Source organism: Mustela erminea, chromosome 21 (genome assembly GCF_009829155.1).
Source record: "Mustela erminea isolate mMusErm1 chromosome 21, mMusErm1.Pri, whole genome shotgun sequence".
Lineage (NCBI taxonomy): Eukaryota > Metazoa > Chordata > Mammalia > Carnivora > Mustelidae > Mustela > Mustela erminea.
This window is the reverse complement of record NC_045634.1, coordinates 4,174,492-4,198,047: the sequence shown is the minus strand read 5'-3', so window position 1 is coordinate 4,198,047 and position 23,556 is coordinate 4,174,492. Positions and strand designations below refer to the sequence as shown.

The 23,556-nt window shown below is 41.1% G+C and overlaps 1 protein-coding gene and 1 pseudogene across 1 annotated transcript; both read left to right on the top strand.

Annotated features, from left to right (window-relative positions):
• Positions 1-1,546: 1,546 nt before the first annotated feature.
• Positions 1,547-2,892, top strand: TCIM (transcriptional and immune response regulator). Its single transcript, XM_032329153.1, has one exon. It carries the CDS (start codon positions 1,651-1,653, stop codon positions 1,969-1,971), a length of 321 nt encoding a protein of 106 aa, XP_032185044.1. The 5' UTR covers positions 1,547-1,650; the 3' UTR covers positions 1,972-2,892.
• Positions 2,893-6,242: 3,350 nt separating this feature from the next.
• On the top strand, positions 6,243-6,721 carry LOC116581962 (annotated as a pseudogene).
• The last annotated feature ends 16,835 nt before the right edge of the window (positions 6,722-23,556 follow it).

Below are 23,556 nucleotides of genomic sequence, written 5' to 3'. Positions count from 1 at the left end.
TATCCATAATAGGCATTACTTTCTGACATCATCTAGATTAGAAGTGTACATTTTTCCATTATCTGTTTCTCGGTAAAATGTAAACTCCATTAAGGTGACTGTGGGGATCTTGTTTGGTTTGGTTCAGTTTCATTTATTCTTGGGCTTCCAGTGCCTAAAAACATTCTAGCTAAAAGTAGAGCTTTAATAAATATTGATTGAATTAATGAGTGAGTGAGTAAATGAATACGTAAGAAGATTCTCTAACTCAATTTTCTAGTGAGGTACCTTCTCCACACTCTCTCCACTTTTGCACATTCTAGACCTACTTTGACTGATCAGAGGGAATTCTAAAGACCAGCCCGGCTTCCCTAAGAGGAGTCCCTGGGGCCCTCTGACACTGACATCGATCATGTGGTTGAATGTCAGTGCTCCACACCAATGGGGCACTAGCTGGTGGCACATTATGCAAGGTGAGGAGAACAAATTTAAATTCTTCCAGAGAAGGTACTGCCCTATGTCTGGGCGGAGCCAAAATAAATATTAAAAGAAAACATCAACTCACTTTTTTGAGTACTATGTCCATAAAGCACCTGACTGACTTTCCTTCCTCACTTAAAAAAAAAAAAAATAGGCATTTCTGTTATATACACAAGACTAAAGAGATATTGTCTATTGTTATTATTATTTTTATTAAATTACAATTTGGGGGCACCTGGCTGGTTAAGTCAGTGGAACATGATCTTGATCTTGGGGTTGTGAGTTCAAGCCCCACACTGGGTGTAGAGAGGACTTAAAAATAACATCTTTTAAAAAAAATCTTAATACTCCATAGTGTATATGGACCAGGGGTACCAGGTGGTGGGTATTATAGAGGGCACGGATGGCATGGAGCACTGGGTGTGGTGAAAAAATAATGAATACTGTTTTTCTGAAAATAAATAAATTGAAAAAATTTTAAAAAATGTAAAAAAAATCTTAAAAAGATTTTAAATAAATAAACAATAAATTACAATTTTTTTCAGTGATTACAGGTTGTCTCTTGTACTCAGTCTCTGAAAGTTCACAGGTTCAGGCTGCGTCATGTCAGCATTTTGTTGGTGAAGTCCCCTTTTACAATCCCGTGTAGTCCCGATAGATGACCTTGATTCTTCAGCTTTCTCTCAGCAGCTGTGGAGCAGGCCTGGATGGGGATGTCCAAAGGACACAGGTGTGGGTTGCCAAATGTTTGGAATACACTTTAATGACTTCTCCTGGAATAAAACTTTCCTGTAGTTAGCAGAAGCCTTTGTTTCGGCAGTTGTTTGGAAAGACTTTGAGAGTCTAAGCCACTTTGTTTGTGTCTTACCTTTGCCCTTTCCTGGTTTCAGCTATTTTTAAAAGAGGGCCCCAAGCCTCTTTAATCCTATTACCACAGATGTGGTAAAAAGAAATCCCCACATCCCTGCTCCAACACTGAGCGCAGCTCTTAACATTTTGCACAAGAACAGGATATTGGCAACTCAACTGTTAAACCTGTCTGTGATTATTCTTCCTTGAGATCACTCTGATGTCACCAGTGTAATTTGAGCCTGGAGCTTTTGTTCACACTTTAAATAGCAGTCCCGGAATGATTTTGCTACAGACTCTCTGGAGAGCCCGGGAGCAGAATTCCCGAAGATTCCCACATCGATGAAAGCAAAGCCAAGGCACCAAGCCATCATCATGTCCACCTCGCTGCGCGTTAGCCCGTCCATCCACGGCTATCACTTCGACACAGCCTCGCGTAAGAAAGCCGTGGCCAACATCTTTGAAAACATAGACCAAGAATCTCTACAGAGACTTTTCAGAAACTCTGGGGACAAGAAAGCCGAGGAGCGAGCTAAGATCATTTTTGCCATCGATCAAGATTTGGAGGAGAAAACACGAGCGCTGATGGCCCTGAAGAAGAGGACGAAAGACAAGCTTTTCCAATTTCTGAAACTGCGGAAATTTTCCATCAAAGTTCACTGAGGACAAGAGGATGGATAAGGACATTATCCAAGAACAGACATTTAAAGACCAAGGGAGTTTGTGAGACCCAGCACCGGCAGCATTAAATTGTGGCTGCCTCTCAACCTTCTCTTCCATCAGAACCGCGGAGGCGGGAAAGAAACAGAACAAACTGGTTACAAAGACTCCAACCAATTTCACGCCTGTGCTGTTACAGTGGAGAACGAAATGCTTTCAGCAAGGATTTGCAAACTCTCCCTGAGGGGAAAGGACTGATCCCGGCATTGGAGAGGAGTCTGAATGGATGTAATGAGGACTGAGACTCCAAGACAACAGAGAGCTGGGGAAGAATTGCGGCCAGAGTCTCTTTCTCAGGCCCTGGGACTTCAATTCAACCTGAACTTTGTTTTTCCTTAGCCGTACTGGGCAGGGAGAGGGAGGAGGGAGAGGGAGAAACGGAGAGAGAATACTATGTTCCGATGTTTACTGAATTTTTTATTTGAATGTTGCAAAATGTTGGCAAGCTTCAATGTGGTCTTATGGGTATAGATTCTTAGAGATCAGTAATTGACTATTTATTTGCATTTTCTACAGTGCCCAAAAAGTGCACCACAAGGGTGTTAGTTACAAATATGCAATACTTTCAGCAGCTCAGTAAAACCCTTCTGGTTTGTAAAACGTTTTTATACATTTCAAACTGATTGCACAAAAGCTAAAGGAATGGGGTCCTTCCTAAATCCAAAGTACTGTGAAAAAATTTTATGATCTTTTTTATCTTCTAACTAATGCTAAAATATAATCTAATTAGATTTCTTACAGTTATTGCAGTAAGCATTAGGAAGTGAGTATGATATACTAAATAGTTTATGAAGATGCTATGGTTTTTATAATTTATTATACATGACAAATTATATGCAACCTTAATAAATTATTATAAACTTAGCTGCTTTTGGTCTGTGATGATTGGTCTCAAAGGAAAAAGTAAAGTGGTAAATATTTATTACTACAAACTTTTATGAACTATTATAAACGTTTGTAAGGATTTTACTCTTAAGAGTAAAATGTGCTTTTAGAGTAGCTTTATGTTAATTGCCAAACTTCTTCAAAACAAACTCTTACATCAAATATCTAGGATGTTTCTCTGTCCCAACTTTAAAATATAAGACCTAAGCATAGAAATTCATTGACTGGCTCACCAATAGTGGTGTTTATGTGTTCATGGAGGGTGAACTTTAAAAAGCTTTTTTTTCTCCATATTTTTGAAATTTTTCCTCTGTGGTGACAGGAGCTATGTACATTTGTACATTTATTTCTCCAACAACAATATATTTGGGGGTTAGAGTCCAAATTATGATCAAGATTCTGTGGGTCATCAGGGTTTATTCCATATAAGTCAATATGGGAATAACATTACAGTCACTTTGCTTATTTTCTCATAAAATTATAATAAAATCTTTCCAAGAAGGCATACATCAATGCCTCCTGCTCTTTCTTAGCAGACAGAAATAGAATTTCCCTGAAATTAAGCATTTTGGAACAGGTACAGAGGTTTCTTAAGCTTGCTGATCATAGTAAAACAAAACAACTGAATGATCTAAAATCTTCTGGGAGAGTTACAAGTCAGGATTTTAAATAACACATTTTTAAAAAGGAAATGAAGTGGTCAGACCTATTTTCAAATGTTAATTGATAAGTTCACTGAAGATAATATAAAATCACTCCCCTGAGAAGGAATTTTTTACATGAGAACACCCACGAAAGCCACAAATTAATATGCAGAAATGTGTGCCTGTGTGTGTACATTTTTCTGGGAGAAGTGTTTATAATTTCTATCAGATTTGCAAAGACATCCATGACACCAATATAAATTAAGAACAAAAGAGGAAGTTTTTGACAGGTGGAAGGCTCAGCTCATCATGGCATTTGGGGATTACCAAAGCAGAGGCTACGCAGGGGTCCTCAGTTCCATGACCTTATTTTCCCCATGCTTACAAACCGAGCTTGCTTAATGATCTCACCCATGCTAACTATAAGCTTCTGCCTCGGACCTGGCCTATTAGTGACCCAGTTTCTCTATTTAGAATCCCCAAAAGACATCGACAAACTGCTTGGGAAGGAAACTTGTTAACTTTTCCTCCAGGATAGCTACCATATTCCTATGAAAATGTTTAACTCATTTTCTTTCTAAAGACTTAAATGCATCTTGGATGCTGAACCTAGTCAAAAGGTTGAATTTATTACACTGATGCATAACTCTATGCTCCGCCCCTGTTGTTTTCAGGAGAGTACAATGCTTATCTTACCCACTTTGCAAATTTGCATGAACTAACTTAGTTTTCTTGCAGTATATTATCATTATTTTCTGATTGCTAGATTATAACATGGAAAACAAATCAGAAAGCAATTGGGATATGATCCACAACACTGTGGAGAAGGATTCCAGTGGATTTGCCAGAATCATGCTGGCTTTCCCCTTCTGAGACAACAAAAGTTAGAATCAATGTGATTATATAAGGGTGATTTTTAGATTCATAATACTTTCATCATTTAATGTGAGGTGAAAATGAACATCATCCAAACAGGTAAGACTAGTTCAGTTCAGAAATCCTTCTGTGGCCCAGGGATGGCCAAATATATCTCAAGGCACCTCATTGTAATAAAAGATCTAAAAACAAAAACAAAAAGGTGAAAGAGGTCGTTAATAACCTTTGCATTATTAGGACCATAATAATAACAACTTCATTTCATTGAGACAACTTTCTGAGTGTATTTTAGGCATTAAATCGCTCACTACTATGACATGAGAGCATGTGTGAATGGCGTAATGACACTGAAGCCTAGAGAGTTGGAGTGACATGCTCAAGAGCACACAGCTGGTGAGGCCAGGAGTCACATCTGGGGAGTCCGGCTCCAAAGCCTCATTCCTTGCACGAGGTTACACTGTTCTCTAGGAGAAGCTTAGCTTCTCTTTTTTCCTATAAAATGACAATTACTTATAAGCTAATAAGTCAGGAAGACAGGAAGGCATGGCCTCTGAGAAATCACTTTTATCTGCTCTGTGTCTCCTTGGCTGTTTATTTGGCACTTGCTTTATATGGGAAAGTTTCATGGTTTAGTCATTTTAATTGTGTCAAGGGCTCTTAGATGTAGCCTTTCAAGTCTGCAGTTAAAATAACACTTGGGTTAGCACTTGGAACAAAAGGTCACCTCTAATACCTCTTCCAGTTGTCAGTCAACATTTTGGGTCTCCATTTGCTCATTGGGGGAAATTAGAAACTATGGATTCATGAGTTTATTCACGCAGAGGAGAACTCCTCTGTTCATCACTATGGCCCACGCCAGAGGCTGTGTGCTTTTGCACACTCCAACAGATGGTATTTACTGAGAAAGAGGCCCAGGATAGAGGAGTGCCAGCTATTTTCCCCCATTGTTAGAGGGTAGTCAGAGGATACAGTATATGTTCCCTTGGAGAGCATCAGCTAATAAATGAATAATGACGCCATGGTCTAGGAATTATGTGGTCTTTTGGAGTACCTTAATTACCCTTCTAAACTCCACATAGGAGTTTCCCAAGATGGCGTATTTCTTGGGTAACTCCTTTCTTATACACAGAGAGTTGTACAGTAAAATCAGAGTTTGTATCTTATATACTCATGCAGTAAAAATGTAGTAAGCACCAATGTGTGAGCCCTCATACCCAGAAGGGATCCCTGTTCTCCTTAACAGAGGAACCTGAAAATGTTTTAAAATAAATGTAATACAGTGGAATGATAATAGCAGTTCACAAGAGGCTATGAGGACACAGGTGTGTGTGTCGGGGGCAGGGGTCTGTCTGTATGAGTTTGTATATGTTTGGGGAGTAGCAGAAGGAGAGGAAATCTAACCCAACCTGGGGAGATCCTAGAAGATTCAATGGAGAATTTTCAAAGTAGGATTTAGTAAAAAGGGTGGACAGGGAAAATTTTATTTCATCATCTGTGTACAATGTTTGCAAAGGCAAGAAGGCAGGAAAGAGTGTGAATTGTCTGAGAATCTGTACGCAGTTCCGAATGGCTAGGGGTCCAAGTATTTTGGGGCAATAATTAGGAAGGCAACTGGGTTTTAAATAACAAACTTGAGTCTAAATTTTATTCTGAAGGTAACAGAGAATCATTAAGGACTTTAAATAGAGGAGTGACACTTACTGCCAAACTACTAAGTATCAGACTCCAGGAAAAGATATGATTAATATTTTGAAAAATAATATATTCCTTTACATCTGGCTGCAGCCCTTAGCTCAAAGGTCAGCAAACATGGGTGCTTACAAGTACATCCAGGAGCTTTGGATGAAGAAGCACACTGATGTCATGTCATATATCAGACTCATGTGCGATGTGATGGTCACAAACGCCTAGTTTCTAAGGGTGCCACCTATGGCAAACCTGTCCATCATGGTGTTTACCAGCTAGAGTTTGCCCTAAGCCTTCAGTCTGTTGCAGAGGAGCAAGCTGGACATCACTGCAGGGCTCTGAGAAGTTCTGAATTCTTACCTGGTTGGTCAAGATTCCATGTACAAATTCACTGAGGTTAACCTCATTGATCCATCCCATAAAGCTCTCAGAAGAAATCCTGACACCCACGGGCCACCAAACCAGTCCACCAGCACAGGGGGACATGAAGGTTAACATCTGCAGGTGGCAAGAGCCATGAGCTTGGAAAGAAAGCGTCAGAAGCTCCACCCATTATTGAAGGTTCTCACCGTGGGGCATGGAGAAGACACAACACTCTCTGACTTAGGGAAAAAGAAGAAGAAGAAGGAGGAGGAGGAGAGGCAGGAGGAGGGGGAGGAGGGGGAGGAGAAGAAGAAGAAGCGGAGGAGGAAGAAGAAGAAAAAGAAAGAAAAGAAAAATAATGCACTCAACACATGGATAGATTCTGCACTGATTCTTCCAGAACTTGGTTGCCTCACCATCAGTCTACTGAGGTGAAAAGCCACAAAGGAGGTTTGCAGCTCCGTAAGCAATGCTTAGTTGTGTGGAAGCTGAGGGTGAAATGGAAGAGGTAATGCAAAGCCAGACAGAAACCCCATCTAGTATATTCCCTATTACATTTTTTAGAAATTGTAAACACATTTGACCTTATAATGAGCCTTATTATATAACAGATATTATAAGAAATGGCTACTGAGCTCTCTTTTCACTTAAATAACTTTTTTTGCAAAGTTTCTAGCTGTTTTAAGTGATTACAACAGACACACACAAATGTGTTCTATGTTAACATCTGCACCCAAGATTAGCAAAACTGCCTTATAGAATTTGGGAAATAAATATCCCATTCCAATATGGGTTAGCAGTGGTCCCAAAAAAGTCAGGAGTACTTTTGTTGAGTAGTCAGAAGAGTTTTGTTGTAGCCACCTTTTCCCCCCTCCCCCTTACACACACTGGTTTCCCGTGTGCACACACACAAACATACATGCATGCACATACCATACACACGCATATGCACATGTATACACAATAACATATACACGTACAAATTTACACATCACACACATATACACAAAAACATACACATATACACTTATACAAATACAAGCACACACATGTACATGCATGTGCACACACTCACGTACATTTGCACATATGTACACCATTTAATGTCCTAAGAGAGCATAGCAGTTTGTGCTCTGGAACCTCTCTGTCCTCATCTGTGGGCAGCAGCAGCCTAGTGTTGAGCAAATACCAGCAGTTCAAGGCAGGAATTCTGGGGGTTTTCCCAACTGTGCCTTCCGCAAATTCCTTTCCTATCTCTAGATTTCATCTGTAAGGGGAAATCTAGATCCGACTGGCCCATGTCTGAGCTCAGACTAGAAATAAATGGGAATAAATAACTCAACCACCACCCATGGTGGGACTTCTTACTGGATCAGAAGCCATCCCACGTGTGGCAGGAATTTCTCTGAAATAAAACAAAAGTGTAAAAGTTTTGATCATTAATCATGGTTGCCAAAGGCAGAAGGCAAGGAAAACAACTTTCTGTGGATCCATCTATGTTTTTGAATAGGCTGCCTCTTTTCTGGCTGAGGGTCCCTTGCTGGGGTCAGCTGGTAATAGTTTGATGTGCCAACATCTGTGCAATGACACGAGATAATCTCAACTGAGATAATCTCAACTGAGATAATCTCAACTGTACCTAGGAATCATCAGCGACAAGTTTGAGTTCAAGGTAGCTTTTTAAAAAATATGGATTCCTGGTCCCGACCTCTCTGGGCCTGGTAATGGATGTCCTTATGAAATTGCACAGTTAATTGTGAAGAACATCAGTTGTGGGGCCCGCTTCTTATGTTACAGTCGGATCTGCTGTTGATGGCACTTTTTTAATAGAAGACTTAAAAAGGATTTGGTTTTTGGCAGTTAGAGTTTTTCTTACTATATTATTCTGTCCCTAATTGAAAAATCATGACCAAGTAAGGACATATGTTGAGGAGGGTATAATTACTCTTGAATTTTAATAATTACACAGTGTATAGATAACATTTTCTGTGATTTCTTTCCTTAGATTTCAGTCTGATAGGTGTCTACATTGATACTTCTAGGTTTACCAGGAAGTAACCTTCTGCTTCCTATAACTACCTTCTCTTCTTATTCTCCTACAATTTGTCCATGTTTATGATTTATGCCTAGGTTTTATCATCTGAAAGATTTTGGAGAATCCTACTGATCCCAGAGAGCCATGGGAGCCATAGTCAATAGAAATGTTATTTAACAGCATCTTTCCTGACTGATAAATGTGGAATACCTCCACGGTGCAGTTGTTTGCAAACCTCCTGTTATCAGAATCTCCTGGGGAACATTTTAAAATCCAGGCCCCTGGATTTAATGATTCAGAATTTCTGGGGCTGGTCACCTGCTATTTTTGTTCTTAAAACACTCCCCAGGTGATTTTGCTGCAAAGTCAGATTGAGAGCCACTGACCTAGATTAAAGTCACCAGCTGTATGCAGGATAAGCACGTGGCTCATTTTAAATCATCCGTGTCTCCCCAGGCACATTGCGGCTTCAATACATTTTTGACTAAACAAACTGTTGACCCAAAATGTGACTAGCACCTTCTCCTGTAATTTGTTATTTCTATTATCTCTCATCTAATCAAACACCATTATTTCCCCTAGGCTCATAAATTCTAAGAAATCCCCTGATCACCATTATCAACTTCCACAAGGCACATAATCTTAGCAATAAAAATATATTTGTCAAATGAATAGAAGGTCTTTCTCTCCCACTAACTATATTTACCATTTGCCTGCTTCCCTGGAGAATTCATTTCTCAGTCTAGACAAGTTATTCTTTTAAAGTTAGTCTTAAAGAATGTTTAGCACTCAGCACTAACAATCACTTGTAACTTAGCATACTAGCACTTAATAAAACACTTTCTTCCTAACAGCAAGGACCCCCCACTGAGATGATGTGGTTTTAATTTTAAGGGGAGGGCAGGCAGATTGAAAGCCAGGATAAGGGAACATCTGAAGTTGGTAAAGGAGAAAAGGACCAGAGGTGGTGGTGCACTAAGAGAAATGGCTGCTCCCTGCTTTTCTTGGTCTTGGCTGTCAGATGGCGAGATTGTTCGATGTGCAGTGCAACAGGCAACAGACAGAGAAACAGAGACGCATGCAGGGCATAAGGAAGAGATGGATTAGAAAATCTTGTGTCTGACATTTACTAATTAGGTGTGAATTTTGAGTAAATTATCTACTCTGTCTCAGCCTCACTTTATCATCCGTAAAACAAGGACAATACCTCTTTCCTGGATAAGTTCAGTTGGGCTGCCATACAAAGTACCACAGACTGGGTAGCTTACACAACAGAAATGTTTTTCCTCACAATTCTCCAGGCAACAAGTTCAAGTTCAAGGTAGCGGCAGGGTTGGTTTCTTCTGAGGTTTCTCTCCTTGCGTTGTCGACGGCCATCTTTTCCCTGTGTCTTTACATGATCTTCCCTCTCTGTGACCATTCTGCTCTTTTTATAAGAGCAGCGATCATATTGAATTAGCACCCCCCACAAAAGCCTTTTCTTCACCTAACCACCACGCTGAAGGCCACGTCTCCAAATACAGTTACATTCGAAAGGAATGGGCATTAGAATTTTAAGATATGAATATAGAGGGGACACAATCCAACTCATCACACCTCCATACTTTTTCCTCTTGGTTGTTGTAAGCACAAAATAAGAGAATGTGTGCTAAAATGGTCAAAAGTTAAGTACCTACAAGGGTAAGATCCTTGGGGACGGGTTGTTTGCCTTCGACTATTACAAAGCATTTACCACAGAGCCTAACATGAGGCTGATACTCAGTAAATGTTTGTTGAATGAATGGACACACTTCACATAAACATAGAATGTTTGTTTGATGTATCAACTTATTAGTCTATGAATGAACTTGAAATCATGTGCTTCTTTTTTGTCTCCTCATGTCCAAGGAGAGCAGTCAGTGGAAACCCTGAGTAACTGAACGGTGGCACGAAGCATAGTTCTTGTTAAGAGTGATGCCGGGAAGGCATTTGGCCCTGGTGCATTTCTGCCACAAAACATGTTGTTTTGCTTTTCAGTATACATGAATGGCTTCAAAATGATCTGTGGAAGTGAACAAGTTCTCTGAACATCTGTGACCTGAGTTTGCTGATCATGTCTGGTTCTGTTGTTCTTGATGTAATTTTTGTCTCTCCAGTTATGGGTCTAAGACTAAAAAGTACTGTGTTCCTCCATTCTCCTTCGAGCTTCAATACAACCAGTCGCTGCCACAACTTTGGCAATCCTTTGGGTGAGTGTGAAGTAGGGAGGGGATGATCCCAGGAAGGTTAAAAAGTCCCACTTGAAACCGCACTCCAAACGACATATCAGATAAAGGACTAGTGTCCAGAATCTATAAAGAACTTAGCAAACTCAACACCCAAAGAACAAATAATCCAATCAAGAAATGGGCAGAGGACATGAACAGACATTTCTGCAAAGAAGACATCCAGATGGCCAACAGACACATGAAAAAGTGCTCCATATCACTCGGCATCAGGGAAATACAAATCAAAACCACAATGTGATATCACCTCACACCGGTCAGAATGGCTAAAATCAACAAGTCAGGAAATGACAGATGCTGGCGAGGATGCGGAGAAAGGGGAACCCTCCTACACTGTTGGTGGGAATGCAAGCTGGTGCAGCCACTCTGGAAAACAGCATGGAGGTTCCTCAAAGTGTTGAAAATAGAACTGCCCTATGACCCAGCAATTGCACTATTGGGTATTTACCCTAAAGATACAAACGTAGTGATCCAAAGGGGCACGTGCACCCAAATGTTTATAGCAGCAATGTCCACAATAGCCAAACTATGAAAGAACCTAGATGTCCATCAAGAGATGAATGGATCAAGAAGATGTGGTATATATACACAATGGAATACTATGCAGCCATCAAAAGAAATGAAATCTTGCCATTTGTGACAACATGGATGGAACTAGAGCGTATCATGCTTAGCGAAATAAGTCAAGCAGAGAAAGACAACTATCATATGATCTCCCTGATATGAGGAAGTGGTGATGCAACATGGGGGCTTAAGTGGGTAGGAGAAGAATCAATGAAACAAGATGGGATTGGGAGGGAGAAAAACCATAAGTGACTCTTAATCTCACAAAACAAACTGAGGGTTGCTGGGGGGGAGGGGGTTTGGGAGAAGGGGGTGGGATTATGGACACTGGGGAGGGTATGTGCTTTGATGAGTGCTGTGAAGTGTGTAAACCTGGCGATTCACAGACCTGTACCCCTGGGGATAAAAATATATGTTTATAAAAAATAAAAAAATTAAAAAAAAAAAGTCCCACTTGATAAGTAGACTGAATCCAGGCTGTGTTGGGCAGAAAAGTAATTCTATATATCTTGCCTTACGTAGCAAGGATTTCAGAATGAATAGAACAGATTTAGAGAGTTCCTTAATCTGTGCATGAGTAGTGTGGGAACCTTTGTGGAATAAAGCCTGCAACGTGTCTTTAGGAATCAAATACCATGACTACAGTCTAATTTCATTTGGGATGCGTGTGTGTGTATAATGAATAATCATTTAATAAAATAAACTGACTGAAATAAGCCTACCAACTAAGTGTGAGATAATATGTGGCAAAATAACAACCTGAGTATCTGGTTTTTAAACTTTAAATGGGTCATAGTCATATCGAGTAGACATGAACTTTTTTCTTTTTTCTTTTTTTCTTTTTCTTTTTTTCTACACACATTTGGATGTTGTAGATATCGGCATCTTTCCCTTTCTTATGGGATCAAAAGGGCACGGGATTCTTCCATGAGTACCCACCCTGACAAATGGATTCCTCATCATCCTTGAAAGATGTCAAGACTGGGATCTCGTATCTCACTGATGAGATTTCACACCTATTTCAGTGAACTTTTATTCTTTTACAGCTTTTCCTTATTTTAAAACTGATGTAAGAAATCAAATCTTTTTCTCTCCTTGTATTTAAAAGTTCCATGCTGCTGATATATGGGTTTGTAAAAATGCGAGACCAATGCATCCTTGGGCAGGGAAGGGACACGCTGCATGCCTCACTGCTTGAAACCCTGCTCCCCAGCCAAGAAAGACCACAGGCACCAAGGGTGAGAGACTTGGAAAGACTCACTCACCCTAATTAAACTCACAGTCCTAGTTAAACTCACTCGAGGACCCCCGAGTCATCCACTCCTAGAAGAGATTTAACTGCCAAGCAGGGGGGCAAATTATTCCTGAAAGGAAAGGGAGAAACAGTGGTCTGAGGACAAGTTCACTCTGGCTTTGGTAAGGTTTGAAGAGCTAGCCTTACAGCAGAGAAGTCTCACCCTCATGGCCATGGCAACGTTGGTTTTCTGCTGCCTAATGAACCCTCCCAATACTTAGTGACTTAAAATGACAATGGCTCTGTGGGTCAGCTGGGGGTCCCTCTGGCCTGTCCTCGGCTGTCCTCTGCTGGGTTCTCTCATGCCTCTGGCAGGCCACCCGTTGCCTGGGTGTTGTAGGACGGACTTCCCTCACATGTCTAGTGATGTTGAACAGAGAACCTCTGTTCAACACCCTAGTGTTCATCATCTTGATTATCCTCTACTAGTTTTTGCAGTCTGTCATATCACCACTTAGGGGATCTCACCATGAAAGAGCCGGATACACATTTGCCAAATTCTGCCTCGCGCTTATTTGTGCACATAGTTCTCCCCTGTTCCCCTTCTTTGTAACATTCTGGTTTCCAGAAGAGGGACGCAGTACAAGAAACTACACTCGGCCTTATTCATAACAGTCACACGCCAGGTCTGCTTCTCTGAGATTAAATCCAGATTAGTTCACAAAACTCAGTCACTTATTCAGAAAAAAAAAAAAAAAAATTTTTTTTTTTTTTTTAACTTACTCCCATGGCTAGTTAATTTGGTTGGCAGAACTTAGTCATTCATTTAGAAATATTTTTTCGTTGACTCCCAGGGCTAGTTAATCTCTTCCATAAGGTGTGAATTTTACCAATATTATACTCAAGAGAATATTCATTGTTTTCTGGAACCCCTTGGAGGTTCAGGAAGGGCAGCAACTTCACCATTATCTCCGTGAAACCTGATGCAATGCCAGAGGAATTGACAGGTATGGGCAGAATTCTGAAAAATCCTCACTGCCCTAACCACACTCTCTCATTCCCTATGAAATACCTTAAGTGCACATCACTGAACATCTGAGCTAGTCCTCCTCATTAAAGACCCCACTGTTTGTAATGGGTGTAAAATTAATGGCTAAAAAATGCCTGTTCTGTTCTCTGGGACAGTGGACATTGAGAGACATTAGCCTGAGGGAGACAGACTGACTGGGGAGAAGAATTAATGGAAGCACATGGCTCCTGTGAGCAGGAAATGCTTTGATAGGCCTTTTCCTCTTTTTGTTACCAGGAGAGCCTTGACAATAGACTCCACCTTAGAGCAGCTGCTTTCTCCCCTTGTGATGATCACAGCACATTTTCCTTGTCAGACTTGTAGTCTGCACCAGGGAGTGCTCAGGAAGGGACATGCACAATGTTGGGGATCTGCCCTTGAGCCTCTGAGCTGTGCAATGGGTGGAGACGTCACCCCTAAGACACACACGAATTCCTTTGGCACACGCCTCAGGAAGGCCATCTGCTTCTGTTGTTCCTCTGACCTTTTGTTAGAACCCACCTGAAATTGGAAAGAAATTACCAGAATAAAACTAAGCCTAAGACAGTTTTAGACCCTGTTGCTTGCTAAGGCAAGATCCACAAGGGCAGATCCCCTCACACAGTTGAGAGGGTCCAGGGCAGATCACCCCCTCCCCCCACTTTCTCTCACTCTCTCTCTGTCTCAAATAAATCTTTTATTTACAAATGCAGTGTACACTATACTCTTGTTAAGAGGACTACTATTAAAAAACAAGCAAACAAACAGAAAACAGTAAGTTGTTGGTGAAGATACAGAGAAATTAGAACCCTTGTGCTTTCCAGGTGGGAATGGCACAACCACTGTAGAAAATAGTATGGCAGTTCCTTGGAATATTAATCGTAGAATTACCCTGTGGTCCAGAAATTCCACTTTTGGGTATAACCCCCCCAAAGAACTGATAGCAAGGATTTTAACAAGTATTTGGATGTCCATGTTCAGAATAGTGCTGTCCACAATAACTAAAATGTAGAAACCACCCAGATGCCCATTAGTGGATGAATGGCTAAACGAAATAGGATCTACACATACAGTGAAACATTGTTGAGCTTTAAAAAGGAAGCCAATTCTGACACACGCTATAACATGAATAAATGCTGAAGACATTATGCTAAGTGAAATAAGCCAGTCCAAAAGGACAATCATGTATCTGATTCCACATACACGAGGTACTTAGAACACTCAAGTTGAGGGATTGAGCTTGGGGTGAGGGAGGAAGAGGCAGTTATTTTTTTAATGGATACAGAGTTTCGGTTAGGGAAGATGAAACAGTTTTAAAGGGAGGGTGGTGTCGGTTGTACAATAATGTGACTATTCTTTACGCTACTGAATTGTACAGGTAACACGGTTGAAATCATAAAGTTTATATTATGTGTATTTTACTATAATTTAAAAAAATAAGCTTAAAAAATATGGGATGGCTTTGCATAACCAAACACAAGAGTATTCCCCTTTCTTGAAATGTTAGTGTTATTCGATTTCCTAATTATGTGCAAGGACTTTCAAAATTTGGCTGACTTTACAGGCTTCAACTGTGACTACGAGGCTCACTTGCCATGTAAACCACAATGTACAGAAGTACCAGTTATTCCAACAAATGACAAAGAAGAGAGAATCTCAAAGAATGGGCCAAGTTTATGACAAGACTGTTTGAGAAGAATAGTTTGTCCAAGAACATGAGAAAAATCTGATGGGGCTGGAGCCCAGAGAGTAGGGGAGAGAATGGCATGTGCTGGAAAGGGAGAGAAAAACAGGGATGAATCATTTGGGGGCTAGCTTACAGACTTTGCATTGTGTTTTAATGTAAATGGAGCCGCTGAAGAATTTCAAGTTGGAGAATAGTAATATTCACAAACCTTGTGTGTGTGTGTGTGTGTGTGTTTTAAGATTTTATTTATTTATTTGAAAGAGAGAAAGAGAGAGAGAGTTTAGGATGGGAGGGACAGAGGGAGAAGAACAGAGAAAGAATCTCTAGCACACTTCTCACTGAGCACAAGCCCGACTTTGGGGATCAGTCTCACGACCCCAAGATCATGACCTCAGCAGAAACCAAGAGTCAGAAGCTTCATTGACCAAGCCACCCAGTTCAGTCTGGCAGTATTTTGTGGAAGGGGCCAGCAGATAGCAGTAACATGAGAGGGTACATTTCTTTAGGGAACATGGTGCACATGATAGTGGAGATGGAGAGAAGTAGTTGGATTTTAGAGGTATTTGGGGAGGAACTATTAACAGGACTTTGAGATGCATTGGCTTAATCCTCTGTGTTCTTTCTCTGATAAGTCATTTCCCCCCAGTGTCACAGTCACCCACCTGCACCTCTTTTGCAATCCACTTGAATACCGTCGCTGTTGAGGGAGGTCAGTGCCTTCAGCTCTTGCCCCTCAGTGTGACTTTTACATTATCACCCAATTTAGCATTCTAAATTGCCACTCCATACACATAATGCTTTCCTGCTCAAAACTTTCAACTACCTGCAGCATCAGGTCCAATTCTGTCGGCCTGCCATGCAAACAATTTTATGATCTGGTCTCTCTTAACGTATCTACCTTATCCCCTTCTTACGGACTCGGTCAAAAACTATGCATTTATTTATTCAGCACCTATGACTGTCCAGATGAATCACCACCTGCCACGTCTTATACAGTGCTCCTTTCACAACATTTCCACTCACTGTCTTCATGGACTGTCCTCACCCTAGCCCTACTTCTGTAAATGCCACTCTCCCTTGTCCTGGATTAGAACTCCTGTCTTAGGAGGCTTTTGGTGAACCTTTAACTCATACTAAGCTTGGCCAGCCATTCTCCCCTCCACCCCTGGACATTGTTATGTTCTGCCATTAATGGCTAGTAATGTTTTCAATATGTCAGTGGAAGTGGAAATTTTACTTTCTTTGAGAAGGTGCTCCGTAAGCAGAGTATGTTGGCAATGGTGTCATCAAGAATCCTGTACTTTGTCTGGGGAAGTAAGATGGACATAGGGACGGGGATGCTGAAAGCAGGAGAAAGAAAACATTTTTAGGAACAAAGAAGGGAAGGTATAAAATGCCAGGCATTCAATAAATAAATATTGAATCATTAAGTAAGTATGTAAACAAATACATAAGCAAGCAAATAACAAATGTATGTTTGGCAGCTCTAACTACAATATTGAGCTATACATATTGTGGGAATAAGCCAAGGCCTGGCACTTAATGACTGCATAACTAGAATTTACTAAGTCAGTTCAGTCATTTTGAATACGTAGTTCAGGGGACGGGAAGATGAGTGGGTTCTACTTTAAAATATTAGCATGGGTGGCTCAGTCAGTTAAGCATCTGACTCTTGATTTTGGCTCAGGTCCTGCTCTTGGGGTGGTAGGATTGAGCCCCACCATGGGCTCCACGCTCAGCATGGCGTCTGCTGGAGATTCTCTCCCTCTGCCTCTGCCCCTCCCCCCACTCACATGCTCTCTCTCTCTCAAAATAAATGATTAAAATCTTTAAAAGATTAGCCATGTGGTTGGGGAAGGGCAAGAGAAGGACAGGCACATAAACAGATAATGATAACATAGGGCAGGAAGCACAACGGAAGAGAAATAGTACAGTAATTATAACTCAGAAGAGGAAGTGGGTGCTTCTGCCTAGGGAAGTATTAATTAGCTGGAATTTGCTCATGCCCCAGGTTGACTGGAGATTTCTATTCTGATTCCCCTACAACCTTTTCTCACAATGTCCAGCCAGGCTGCTATGCACACCTGCTCTGTGCTCCAGGTTTGCTGGCCCAAGGCATTGTCTTAAGACAGGCCCACACTCGTCATCCTCTGTGTTCAGCCCAGGGCTTTTCAAACTTCAGTGTACATGCAAATCACCTGGGAATCTTGTTAAAACACAGATTAGGAGGTCCAGATTGGTGGGATGCCTGGGGATTCTGCATTACCGAGAACCCCCAGGGCCTCTGCCACTCTGCAAACTCAGTCTGGAGCCACAGGACTGTGGCAGCCCAAAAACCCATTTTCCCCACTGACTCAAATCCACCCAGTCCTTTGTGGGCTGAGTCAAACGTCTGCCCCTCAGAGGAAGTTCCTACACTTCTGCTTGGACACCAGTGTTTGTTTGTTTTGAAGTGCCTGGTGCTCTCTCTCTCTCTAAGCCTTTTCCCCTATTTTCCCTAATTGTTAGCTCCTTGAGAAAAAACTCCATCTAACTCACCCAGACTTGATCTCATTCATCCAAACTCCAGGATGGTGTCTGTCACAGAATGGAGACTTCATAAATATTTGCTCAGTTGAATTTAAATTGAACACAAAATATGACTGCATATGGGATAAATGTATGTGTGTGTTTGTGTGTATACCTTACTACTCCGTGTAGTTGAAACCGATCAGAAGAGAGAAACCAGATCATTTTACTATTGCGTCACCAGGAATTACAATAAAACGGGTTGTAGTTATCCGGGTGGAGGAAGTCATCTAGAATTTAAGCTTAAGGAAGGCAAGATACTTTTTTTTTTTTTTCCTTGTAGGTCACTGAGTCCTCAGAGCCCAGGCCTGTGCCTCCCAAATAGCAAATAATCAATAAATATTTGCTGAATGCTAAATGAAGAGAGAAATTGCAATTCTGAATTTCAATTTTGTAAAAACAAGTTAACCCCTAACAAATGAAGTAATTAAAGCTATGTTAAGATTTTTTTTTACTTCTTCTTCTTCTCCTTTTTTTTTTTTTTTCCTTTTTTTTAATGAAACAAACAAATGAACAATATCCTGGGCATTTCCACTCCAGAAAAGAAGGGTCAAAAATAATCTGAAAATGTTCCCCTACAATGTATACATATTAATTTTTTTTTCACTAAGTGTATCTTCATACATAGCAGCAAAACAAAGTCTAAGGCATTTTTCACGTGAACCATCTTTTTCCTTAAAATACCAGATTGCTTTAGATCAACAAAAGGCTTTGTTTTTTTACTATTAAATATCAAAGGAGACCCATTTAATTGCAAACATAAAAGTTTCTTCCTTGCTTCTCCCTTCAATTCTGCTGATGAGGAAGATTTTGCAGCCTTACTTGGTACCAAAATAGCTCTGTTTTGCTGACCATTATCATCTTCACAGGGCGGAGCAATGATAATGAACCCAGAACACAGGAAGTTTACCATTTTGCAGTATTAAAATAGAATTTCTTATTGCCAAGATACCTCTCCCACAAAGCAAAAGCAACTGGAATTTTTACTTTCTGGAATTTGTTGACAGTACTAGGCTCTACTAGCATAGTAAGGTATCCGAACAATCTATACTTGGGAACTATTGCTTCCTTCTGTATTTTTATGTGAATGATCACGATACAATGAATCGACACATCGAGTTGCCTTTGAAGCATTTTAATCACTGGGTCCAGTGGAAGAAACAATAAGCTTTTTAGGACTCCACATTTTTCTCAAGAATTAAGTAGTAGCGATTATTTTTAAATGGTGATTTCAGGGGGGTAGGGGTCCAAGTCAGGAATAACATTGCCCAGGACCTACTGTGAGATTGGCTCAGTAGGGATAGAATCTCTTTCCATCCCCTGAGTGATCCTGACAGGTATAACTGTCAGTCCCACTTTACGAATAAGAGAACTCAGCAGGAAAGCAGGTAAGTAACTTGCCCAAGGTCTCCTGCAGTGAACTCAGGAGGTTCAAGCCTGACTTGGCTTCCCAACTCTTCTGCACCAGATGCCTTTTGAAAGCTACCGTCAATTTTGTTAAAATATTATGTCTCTGTGTAAAAAGTATAACATGAAAGGATGTCTGTATACCAGAGTATAACTTAGCTTTACCCATTCCTTCAGTAAACATTTGCTGGGTTTCCACGGTGTAATTGGCCATGTGCTGAGTGCTAAAAAGAAATGACAACAATGTCAGCGAGACAATTCAAAGACAAATATGATTTGAAATTGCCAACATTTGACTGCCTTTGAGTTACAAAAAATGTCAATTTCATATGATTGATGCTAAACCCTGTTATCCAATAAAAAGAATGGCACGCTTCATTCCAATTATTCTGACTTAATATTTTAGAAAGGAAAACATTTCCACGTTATTTTTCAACAGTTTGATTATACCAGCTATGTAAATGAATGGTGTCTTTGGGTTAAAGCAGGTCTGGGTCCTCCTGAGGGCAGAACTGGACTCTGAGTCAGCCTGTGCTCTCCATTTCTGTCCTGGGGCTGTCACTCCCTCATTCTGTGACACAGGGCAAGTCATTGGATCTCTCAGCTGCCTTTTCCTTACTTGATAATGGAGAGAATTTCACCTATTTCAGAGGCTCATTCTTTAATAAACGGGTTAAGGAGAACTTGTTCAGTTATTTCCAGTCCTCTTGCTCTAATCCTTTTTTCCTGATTTCCATCTGAAGACACTGGAATGGAAACAATCAGCATTTCAGTTTCCAAAGGCTTCCATGTTCATCGTGTATTATAATCAAAAATCCTTCTCAGTGAATTTGTTCTGTAATCTTACCATTGCTCTAGAAAAAATAAGGGCAGATAGATGTTCACCATACAAAGTGTCTTTCAGCGACCATCTCTTTGGCTAACTGTTTGAGTCAGTCCTGAACTGACTCATCGATTTCAAATCTCAGGGCTTCCCTGAGAAATGGACTTGCATTATGGAAGTTCTCTCTGCCACGCAGAACTGACATCACAGAGGCAAACCAACCTGCTAAAGACTGACATCCTTCACAAGCAAGTCTGGCACTGCACTCAAGGCGTTTCCAGAGCGAACAGGAAATGATTCAAAACCCGGCTTTGCCAGAACAAGTGTGGCCATTTCCTCTGTGCCTAAGATAATGGAGAGCTTGCATCACAAACCGTCTCTGAATAGCCTTTTCCGTGAATCAGCAGGTTCCAAATATAGTGAGATAAGGGATATATCTTGCGTGCTGTGCTTTTGTCATCTTACCTGAGGACAAGCAGTACCTAGGAGTGTTCTGTGTGTGTGTGTGTGTGTGTGTGTGTGTGTTTAAAGATTTTTATTTACGTATTTGAGAGAGAGAAAGAGAGACAGAGAGAGAGAGACAGAAAGCATGAGAAGGGGGAGGGTCAGAGGGAGAAGCAGACTCTTTGCTGAGCGGAGAGTCTGATGCTGGACTTGATTCTGGGACTCCAGGTTCATGACTTGAGCTGAAGGCAATTGCTTAAATGACTGAGCTCCCCAGGTACCCCACCTAGGAGTATTAAATACTCTTCCTTCCCACACCAACCCCACTGTGTTTAAGTGAGAAGAATCAAATTCAATTTTAGTGCTGTGTGTGTAGTTCCTACATACTAACGTGTATGTAGCCAGATATTGTGCTCGGCATGGGTTCGAATTTGGGTCTGCAGGAACAAACAGGAGTCACAAATAGAAATCAATGTATCATTTCAGAATATGGTAATGGCTTGGAAGTACACGTTGCTATGAGGGACAGTAATCAAGGAAGACCTCATTTACCTTGGGGCCTTACTGAGAAAGGGACTTCTAAGTAGGATCTGAAGGATGTCTCAAGCAGGTGGAGGGTGGGAGGAAGAGACAGTGGTCCTACACGTGTGAAAATCTAGGTATTGCTGTAGGAAAAGACTTTAGGGTTCAAATGTGACAGCCAGGACAGTATTCTTGAGACGTCTTTGGTGCAAAAGGGTTATTTGATTAAAGCACAAGGAGATGACCTCTGGGCAGGAAGAGCTGCACTGGGGTCATGAGGAGTGGCCCATTATATACTTTCAAGTTGGGAAGAGATTAGGGATAGCATAATTCTCTAGGGAATTTTCGAAGAAAGGTTTCCAGGACCTTGAGGGGGCTAGCTGTTGTTGGAAAATGGTCATTTATTACTGTCTAGTAAAACCCGAGTCAGGAGACCCTTCAGATAGGTATCAGTGGGACATATGTTTGGGAATGATTGCCAGTAGGTATCTTGAGGGGATAAAGATAAAGGAAGTTTCCAAAGGAATTTTTAGATGTTAAAGTAGACTTACAGGATCCTGGAGGTTGAGCTAAGATTGCCTTTTTCCCTTAGCAGAGTGTCAACATTGAGGCAGCTGAGTCCCTAGAGGAATGTCACTAGGCCTGTTTCAAGGACTTGTCAATGGGCTGGAGATAGTAAGGAAATGTAGTAATTTTCCTTCTGCCTTTGTTTCCCACATCAGGTATACAAAGGCCCTGATACAAGAGAGCTTGTTTGGCAGCGTGGTGGGGAAGACAAGCCTGGTGTCTGGGGTTGAGCTCATGCAGTTTGGACTTTACTCTTAGAGCACTGTGAAGCAGTGTTAGTATTTCACAGAGGATGACAAGAAGGGCCTGTATTTTCTCCTGTGGTTGTCATGTGCAAAGTGGGTAGGCTAAGGGGCAAGGGGAGAAGTGAGGAAGGTAAGGGAATCATAGTGGCAATGAGCATTAAGGGAAGCCTTAAGCAATGATGTGGAAAAGGTAAAAATTATGGTTGAAGTGGCTAGAGGCACAGAACAGGAAAAGAATCTGTCAAAGACAGAAGCTATGCACAAAGTCCTTGGGATATAGCAAAAGAGGTCAGCAGGGCATGAAGATAAAGAGGCAGCCTTGGTAATGACTTAGAGCAGTGGTAGGAGGGGGCGGTGGGGAGGTGACTTGCAAACTGTTCGTAAGCCTCAGACTTTCTTTTAAGACCTAGAACAGCCCCCTACCCCCCATTCTCTTTCTTACAGCCACTGCCACCCTGATTCAGTGGAAGTGAAGCTGGCTCATGCAGCAATGCTGACCCCTACCCTAAAAACTGCTGTCCAGGTCCCTTCGGCTCTCACCCCAGCCAGTCCCCATGGACATTCTGACGTTCTCCATTACCCACAAGTGTGCCATCTTTGACGGTGGCACCTTTGGAGGAAGGATGAATGAACATGCTTCCTCGGCCACTCGCAGAGAGAGTTGCTCTTACTGAGGAACAGTTGGCCCTTTGAGTGTGATTAGTGAGACAGAGATGACTGTATGCTGTAAAGGTCTCCCAATGACCAAATTTGGCCTCTGAGAACTGGACAGAAACATTTCATATGAGTCATGCCAGTTTGCCTCATTTTCTGTCATTAGTTGTTATGGAAACCACACAGCACAAACCCAAGAGTTTCAGAATTCCTGCAGTGAGCCTCAAACTTCCCCATAGGTTTATACAGCAAACAAGCTTGCTTACTTTGTTAATCTTGAGCTACTTCCTGCCCTGTCGGAGTTGGAAGCTGAAGAATCTGGTACTGCCTAGAGCCCATGCTGCTCTTTTCACATGAATCAAAATAATAGACATGCCCTTATGTTCTGCCCTGAGGATGGTATAGATATGTAGAAGAATTCCAGATTACTTCCTGGGTTATCTCTTTGTTAGATCAAAGCTGCTTCCTTGCTAACACAGAAACTATACACATGCAAAAGGAATTTAAGAATTCTTCACACTGTCTTTTTTGGGTTCATCCCAATCTCTTGGCAAAATCTCCCGGTCAAATCTTAATAGCCACTGGGTTTACTTGGGGAAATATGAACTTTAGAGAGATGTTTGACAGATTTTCGCTACTTGAACTTCTTTGATGCTATCTACAAATCTCTGAAAACTCAGACACAAAAAAGTTGTGTGTTTATGGTACCTCCTGATTATTCAATGATCAGTGGTATGCTCTGCAGCTTCTTCAGTGAGGAATTTTAATCAGACAGACCTAGATTCATAAAATAATGATAGTAACATCTATACAAGTTGTTATAAAGACCAAGCAAGTTAAATGGGCAAATTACTTAGAATATTTCCTAATACAGAGTAGAAACCTAACCATTGTTAATTACCTTTCCTTAGCTGCCTTGTGGTCATTTTGTTGCTTAAGAGCACTTCCAGCTGTTGCGGGGAAGATGTGCAGTAAATTAGCAGGTAGAGAGTGGAATAATTTTTTTAAAAGA